Source organism: Neophocaena asiaeorientalis, unplaced genomic scaffold (assembly GCF_003031525.2).
Source record: "Neophocaena asiaeorientalis asiaeorientalis breed wild unplaced genomic scaffold, Neophocaena_asiaeorientalis_V1.1 scaffold295, whole genome shotgun sequence".
Taxonomy (NCBI): domain Eukaryota; kingdom Metazoa; phylum Chordata; class Mammalia; order Artiodactyla; family Phocoenidae; genus Neophocaena; species Neophocaena asiaeorientalis.
This window is the reverse complement of record NW_020174718.1, coordinates 1,327,390-1,334,911: the sequence shown is the minus strand read 5'-3', so window position 1 is coordinate 1,334,911 and position 7,522 is coordinate 1,327,390. Positions and strand designations below refer to the sequence as shown.

At 43.7% G+C, this 7,522-nt stretch overlaps 2 protein-coding genes across 6 annotated transcripts in view; both read right to left on the bottom strand.

Annotated features, from left to right (window-relative positions):
* Window positions 1-7,522, bottom strand: part of TLR7 (toll like receptor 7) — a 35,858-nt gene that overhangs the window by 974 nt on the left and 27,362 nt on the right. For 3 of the 5 annotated variants that reach the window (XM_024760037.1, XM_024760038.1, XM_024760036.1), the window contains one exon: window positions 1-3,226. This exon is cut by the window's left edge and continues 974 nt beyond it. In XM_024760037.1, coding sequence (XP_024615805.1) covers window positions 77-3,226 — 3,150 coding nt within the window. In that variant the 3' untranslated portion in view covers window positions 1-76. Of the gene's footprint in view, window positions 3,227-5,351; window positions 5,747-5,774; window positions 6,402-7,522 lie in introns of those variants that run through there. The other 2 variants (XM_024760035.1, XM_024760039.1) reach the window with 2 other exon arrangements.
* The window catches only part of LOC112409742 (toll-like receptor 8), a 144,202-nt gene that overhangs the window by 120,638 nt on the left and 16,042 nt on the right, over window positions 1-7,522 (bottom strand). The gene's annotated exons all lie outside the window — the stretch shown is intronic.

Sequence of the window (7,522 nt, the reverse complement as noted above, 5' to 3'; positions counted from 1 at the left end):
TGGGACACGGATGAGCCAATCTAGGCAGCCGAGCGTCTCCTTGGTAAGTTAGGCAGTCACATTTTGCAAAGAAGGGCTAGGCTGTCTCTTTGAACACCTGACTGTAGGTCACGTGATTGTCCGTGGCCAGGGCGTTTTTCAGACACTGCCAGAAGTACGGATGAGCCTGTGGGTTTGTTGGCCACTCAAGGACAGAACTCCCACAGAGCCTCTTCCTGAGCTGGAGAAACTTGGACTTCTGAAGGGGCTTCTCAAGGAATATCAAGATAATTACGTCCACTTTTTCATCCATGAGCCTCTGATGGGACAAGTAAAATGCTATCTTAAAATTCTCAGTCTTTGCATACTTGTCTGTCATGACAAACACTGTCTTTTTGCTAAGCTGTATGCTCTGGGAAAGATTTTCCAGAACAGGCCGCCCTGGTAACCAGTCCCTTTCCTCGAGACATAAATTAAAACATTTCTCTCTTGGGTCTTCCAATTTGGCCACCAGCTCATCCAAAACCCACTCTGTCACTGCTGGGTCTTTAGTGTCATACACAATAAAAGCATCGTAGCAAGAATTTGGTGATATCAGACGTCGATAGCCCTTTATTTTGGCCTTACAGAAATGGTAACTATACCACACATCCCAGAAATAGAGATGGCTTGCTGTTGTGATCGTCATCAGAAAGAGAGCTGCCGATATGGAAAGTGAGAACAGGATGAAGTTAGTCAGATCTAACTCACAGGTATATAGATCCAGAGACACTACACTCTGGCCCTTGTGTGCTCCTGGTCCCATACAAGTCACATCTGTGGCCAAGTAAGGAATCGTCACCTCTGTATGGTTAACCCACCAGACAAACCACACAGCATCACAGTTGCACAGAAACCGATTGTGATGCAAAAACAAAATGTTCAGATTGTTGAGGACGTTTTCTGGAAAACTAGTCTTTTGGATAACCTGGATTTTATTTGAGCTCAGGTCCAGATGTCGTAACTGGAAAGCATCTTGTAGAAAATACTTTGTCAGGTGCCTGATTTGATTGTTCTTAAGTATGAGTTTCTTGAGGCTGTGGGAACAGTTGGATAATCTCTCAGGGACAGTCTTCAGTTGGTTGTAGCTGAGGTCCAACGTTTCTAGATTGCTCAGGTACTGGAGTCTTCCCCAATTGAAAGACGTGAGCCCATTTTTGGCCAAGGAGAGAGTCTTCAGATTTGGAGGCATACCATCAAAAACTCCACTAGGTAAGAAACGCAGGGAATTTTCAGAGATGTCCAATTCCTCTAAGCTCAGCAGATTCTTAAAGAGTTTTAAGTATCTGTTATCACCATCTCTCCATAAAATATCCAAATGATTGCCTCTGAATTCCAGAATTTTAAGAGATTCGCTCTCCATGGTCCTGCTGGTGGAGGTAGCGATGTCATTGTTGTTCATCATCAGTTTCTTCAGAACCTTTAGGTTCTTGGTGAAGTTTAGCATGTGAGTTATTCCTTCTGATTGAAAATAATGGCTGTTACTACTTATATCTAGGACTTCCAGGTTGCGTAGCTCCTCAAATGCCGTTGAGTAGAGTAAATCAAGCCGATTGTTAGAGAAGTCCAAATATTTCAACTCCACTAAAGGCTGAAATTCACTACCATTAAGCGTCTGGCTAATGGTATTTCCCGATAAGTTTAGGCATTTGAGGAAAGAAAGATGCTGAAACTCAGAAGACTTGATAAAAAATATATTATTTCCACTTAGGTCCAAGGTCGGCCCATACTTGTAACAATCTTCATTAAGAGGCAAGAGAGAAGGAGGCTCTTTGCTTTTGGACCTGCAACTCCTTGCAAATTCATCATACCTGAAATAATGTAATGCTTCAAGGACGTGGGGCCCATGACCTTCTACAGAAGTTCTCATGCTAGAGCAGAAGCCATCTTCACTTGAATCTCCTGAAGGTGATATTTTATTCACTGAGAGATCTATGAATTTCAATGTTTTAAATTGGTTAAATATGCTGAGGTCAGCAATTTTTATAAAGTTAGTGCCAAGATCAAGAACTTCAAGATTGGAAAGATTATGTAATGGGGAGAGGTATGAACTTCTCAGCTCTTTAAAGACATAGCCTTTGATCCGCAAAACTTTCAAGTTTTTCAGTGAAGAAAATGCATCTGACAGATTCATAAATGCACGATAGACCTGAAGTTCATAATTGAAAGACAGATCCAATTGGACAAGGTTGTGGAGAAGATGCAAAAATTTGGCATCCCCAATTTCTTTGGCCAAGAAGTTTTGGGAAAGATCTAGTTCTTTAAGTTTGTTAACGTTTTTAAACCATCTTTGGGGCACATACTGAAGAGAGTTACTGTGTAGACGTAAAATTTGTAATTCTGTCAATGCATCAAAAGCATTTAGGTCGATCTGTAGGGGAGAATTATTTTCACAGGGTGTACAAGGAAACGGAGCATTATAACAACGAGGGCAATTTCCACTTAGGTCAAGAACTTGCAGTCGATTGAGGTTATTAAAATCATCTTCTTGGATCTTCACAATGATGTTGTTATAAAGATAGAGTTCAGTTAAAGTAGGTGGCAAAACAGTGGGGACAGCTGAGATATTGTTATCTTTTAGGGAGAGCAATTTTAAATTTGTCATATTTAGAAAAGCATCTTTTTCAATGGAAAACGAAACATTACAAGGATTGCGATAGTAACAGTTTTGGCCCAGGTAGAGTATTTCTAGGTTGGCCAGTTCTGTTAGGTTCTCTTTCATGATCGAAAAGATGTTGTTGGCCTCAAGGCTCAGCAGCTGTAAGCTGGGAGGAAGATCCTGAGGTATTTCTAGAAGCTGGTTTCCATCCAGGTAAAGAGATTTTAAATAAGTGAGTTTACTAAAGCTGCTGGGTTCAATCTGCAGCCTTCTGGTGCACACATTGTCTTTTGGCCCCGGTCGAATAGGTACACAGTTGCATCTGAAATCGATCTCTACCAGGTGGTCCAGCCGGTAGAAGGACGCTGGAGAGATACCCGCTATATGGTTAATGGTGAGGGTGAGGTTGGTGGCATTGGTGGGAATATCTCCAGGAATTTCTGTCAAATGCTTGTCTGTGCAGTCCACGATCACATGGGCGTTTGGAGCATCCAGAGTGACATCACAGGGCAGAGTTTTAGGAAACCATCTAGCCCCAAGGAGTTCGGAAATTAGGATCATGTTAAAAAGGATGAGAAATTGTCTCTTCGAGGTCCACATTAGAAACACCTGAAAGTATAAGAAAGAACAAATCGCCCTTCTAAAATACACCAAGAATCAGAATTTAAAATTCCCGTTTGCTGCCTCTCTTTTGCTACATTTGAAACTAAACAGTCCGGGTTGATGGTTCTCACCGGTCTAAACAGCACCCCGACCTCCACCCCATGACTGTAGTTGTCAATTACTGAGGTTCATAAAAAACTTAGTTACATATTTAGCTTTTAGCATCTTAGCTTTTCAGTATTATAGCTTCTAAGTTGGGAGAAGCAGCGTTTTCCTATTCACTGTTATTTAGAATGCTGCAATGGAAGAGCCATCAATTAGCTGCCGAAGTCTGAAATTTGAGAGGGGTGTGCGGGGGTGAAGGAATGTTAAAATGCAGCTACATCTGGAAAGAAAAACTTTAGTGCAGTTAATGTTTGTTTGTTAAGCCTGCTCTGGTACACATTAGAAGAGTCCTTCACAATACTCGAGCCTCTTAATATTCTAAGGAGGGAAACAAAGGTGATCCATTACCCCCATTTTACAGATTAAGACACAGCTCAGCGATATTAACTGATTTGTCCAAGGTCGCACAACTCCCGCCATTTTGGCACTACTATCTATAAGCCGGGCTTTCCTCTTCGACTGTTTTTGGAAATCATCTCCGAGATGATTTGGGGATGAACGTTCTCCCTACACATTGGGTTTATATTACACAAATTTGGAAAGGGGAGGGTAGAGAGTCAGGGCACTGCCTGGGTGACCCCCAATTGATCAAACAGGATACTCATGGGAAGGAAAAGGGAGGGGCTGTTAATAATTTATGCCAAGACTACAGGCATAAACTAAGACTCCCTCAGGCCAACTGAGACATGTGGGAACCTACTCTTAATGGCGATTCTTGGGCATCCAGGTTTAGCATGAGAGACACTTGCACCCTGGGAAGGAAGACCTTAAAAGGGAACATGGGACACACTTGAAGAGCTTTACTAACCATCATATTAACTCGAGCTTGCCCTGCGTAGAGGGTGGTTTAACCACAGACTTGCTCTCCAGTTTCAGGACTTGTAGCAATATTTTCCTCCAGAACACTGGTTTTCATTTAACTGGTGTTTATCCATGGAATGATCCAGCCTGTGTCTCTACAGCAGATTTCCAGCTCCATTAATGCTTCTGTCCTCCCAATTGACTGAATCAACCAGTCATACTGATATCTAATAAACCAAGTGTCTACTTCCCTTAATTCCTCCAATGGAGGGTAAATAAGCAAAATTTCCCCTCAGCTTTCTTTTTTTTTCCGGTACACGGGCCTCTCACTGTTGTGGCCCCTCCCGTTGCGGAGCACAGGCTCCGGACGCGCAGACTCAGCGGCCATGGCTCACGGGCCCAGCCGCTCCGCGGCACGTGGGATCTTCCCAGACCAGGGCACGAACCCGTGTCCCCTGCATCGGCAGGCGGACTCTCAACCACTGCGCCACCAGGGAAGCCCGAGCCCTAACTTTTGATCACGGTGTCCAAAGCCTTCCATAATTTGGCTCCATCTCCTCGTCTAGGTTGACCTCATACAACTCCCCTACCAGCTTCTCTAATCACTGAGCCCAAGACCAGCTTGCAGTTCCCTGACCTGCAAGCCCCTCCACCTGGAGTCCTCTTCCCTACCATTGCCACCCACCAGAATTCTGGTTATCTTTTAAGGCTGTACTTCTCAATCTGGAGCAGTCAGATCCCTGGGAAGATGTGGCAAAGGCCGGGAGTATGGGAAGCCCTTAGCTAAATAGTGTATCTTCCTTGGGCATCAATCTTACTCAAAGATTCAGGAAAAGCGTCCACCACTCAGGGAAGAGGGATTAAGTCAAGATGCGGGGGAAGGGCTTTAGAAGAGGGAAAGGGGATAAGTACAGTGAGCTATTTGTATGGTCCCTGATAACAGGATCCCAGACCCTGAACCCATCCTCAGCTATGCTTCTGTCGGAAGACATGATGGGTTCATGAATCCCACTATCAAAAGGCAATAAGTAATGCTGCTAAGCGTGATATTAAGGACCAGGGAGGTCTAGGCGGGGGCCAAATGGATAAATGACAAAGACAAATCATGAACCAGGTGCCCTCTTCCGATCCCATTCCCAGAAGCTGGGTCCAGCAAACCACTGACCTTAACACACTGGAGACCATGACTGTGACATTCGCAGCCTCTATACATGGACATATTATAAATTACAACGAATGCAAAATTAATCAGAAAGTCTTTTTCTCCCTTATTTCTGAACTTTTTCTCGCACCTGTCCACTTTTCTCCTTGTCTGCTACCCCAACCCTACTCCACTTTGCCATGAGGTCTCACCCTGTACTACACACTGGCCTCCGACCTGCTCTCCCTTGCCCCCTTCCTCCTCCACAATTCATCCATCAAGAGCATCAGAGCAGTCTTTATAAACACGAATCAGATCAACTACAACGATTTCTTATTACATTTTGAATGAAGTCCAAAGTCTTCACCATTGTTTATATCGTGCATGTTCTGACTCCAGCCTACCACTCTGACCTTGAACCACCTTTCCCCTTCTTGGACCACATACCAGACATCCGGCCTGTTTTCTGTTCTGCACTTGAGCCAGTCTTGGCACTTGCTGTTCCGTCTTCCCGAAGTTATCTTTCTCCTCCTCTTCCCACAGCCAGGTCATTCTCATCCCTTGGCTGTCTGCTTAAATGACACATCCTCAGAGAGGCCGTCTCTAGGCAACTTTTCTAAATACCCTCCCATGTAAGAATAGTGATAAAGGCAGGAACAGTAGGTAACTTAGGTAGCATTTACCATATGCTGGGCAACGGTTTCAGTGCTTTACATATATGAACTCATTAAATCCTCATAATAACTGCATGAGGTCTTCGATCCCTTATCCACAGCCTTTGGACCTAGATGTGTTTTGGAACTCAGAATTTTTCGGATCGTAGAAGGTAATATGATGCATGTACCTCGTATTATGTAATACTCCAACTGGAGTCTGGGGCAGCATCTCATAATCAAACACACAAAAAATTTGTGCAGTGAAGCACAGGACCGTCCACTCTTAAGTGGGATTTTAAAAAAAGAAGAAGAACAACTACTGCTACTACTACATAATTCGGTTCAGGTCAAGATGCGCTTCCAAATGAGTTCAGATCAAGTCGTGTTTGCCATCAACTGAATCAGGACAAAGCTTTCAGTTAGGGGATTTTGGAATTGTAGACCTCTATTATCATTTCCATTTTACAGATGAGTCAACTGAGGCACAGAGAGGTATATGTACTCTGCACTAAACTACTCTGCTTTATTTCTTTCATAGCCTTAAGCACCATCAGAAATTATCTTGTTGATCATTTATGTGCTTCTGGTTTACGTGCTTACTTGTTTTACATCTATTCTGCGTGAAAACGTAAGCTTCAAGAGAGCAGGGTCTTGTGTGTCTTCATAAAAGACAATGTCTGGCACTTAATGCTGCATTATGTTTGCTAAATAAATGAATGAAAGAATGAATGCATACATGAATGAATAGTGGAACAGAGCAAAATAGTTAAAAGAAATTTCTCCTTGGAGTAGGTTCCTTCAGGCTACACTCCCAGCCTCCTCAGGGGTCACATTCTCCCTCTTCTATTTGCCCTGGGGTTCCTTGCCCTGGGGGGAAAGGTTTAGGAAGCTCTGCTTTTATAATGCCCAGTTCAAACCTATCTTCTTCAAGAAGCTTTCTGGGGTCAACCCAGACAGAAGCAGTTGCCTTCTCCTCTCATCTCCTACTTCACTGATTACATGTGAGGTTGTGAAAAGAACTCCAGATGGAGGTTAGACGAACTGGGTCCTGCCCTGCCTTCATAGTTCATTCTCTGGGTACCCTTCAGAGGTGGGCACCGTGCTCAGGAGGAGATCCCCTACAAGAGGATGATGGACACAGAAATAGCAATATGGGATACCAAGGACCCAGACAACCTTCCTAGATCAAGACAATGGGCTTGGACTAGAAAATTCCCCAACAGTTCTTTAGCTTGAAACTGTACCAAGTATCTGGTGAGAAAGAATTTATTTAAAAAAAATCAGAATTCTTCTGACTCATTCATTCTTTCATTTGATGAATATTGACTGGATACCTACTAGGGGCAGCAGATATAGAATCTCTGTCCTTAAAGAGCTCAAAGCCTAGTGGAGGAGGGAAAAAATATACAGATTTAAAATAGAATGTGGGGGACTTCCCTGGTGGCACAGTGGTTAAGAATCCACCTGCCAGTGCAGGGGACACGGGTTCGAGCCCTGGTCCGGGAAGATCCCACATGCCACGGAGCAACTAAGCCAGGC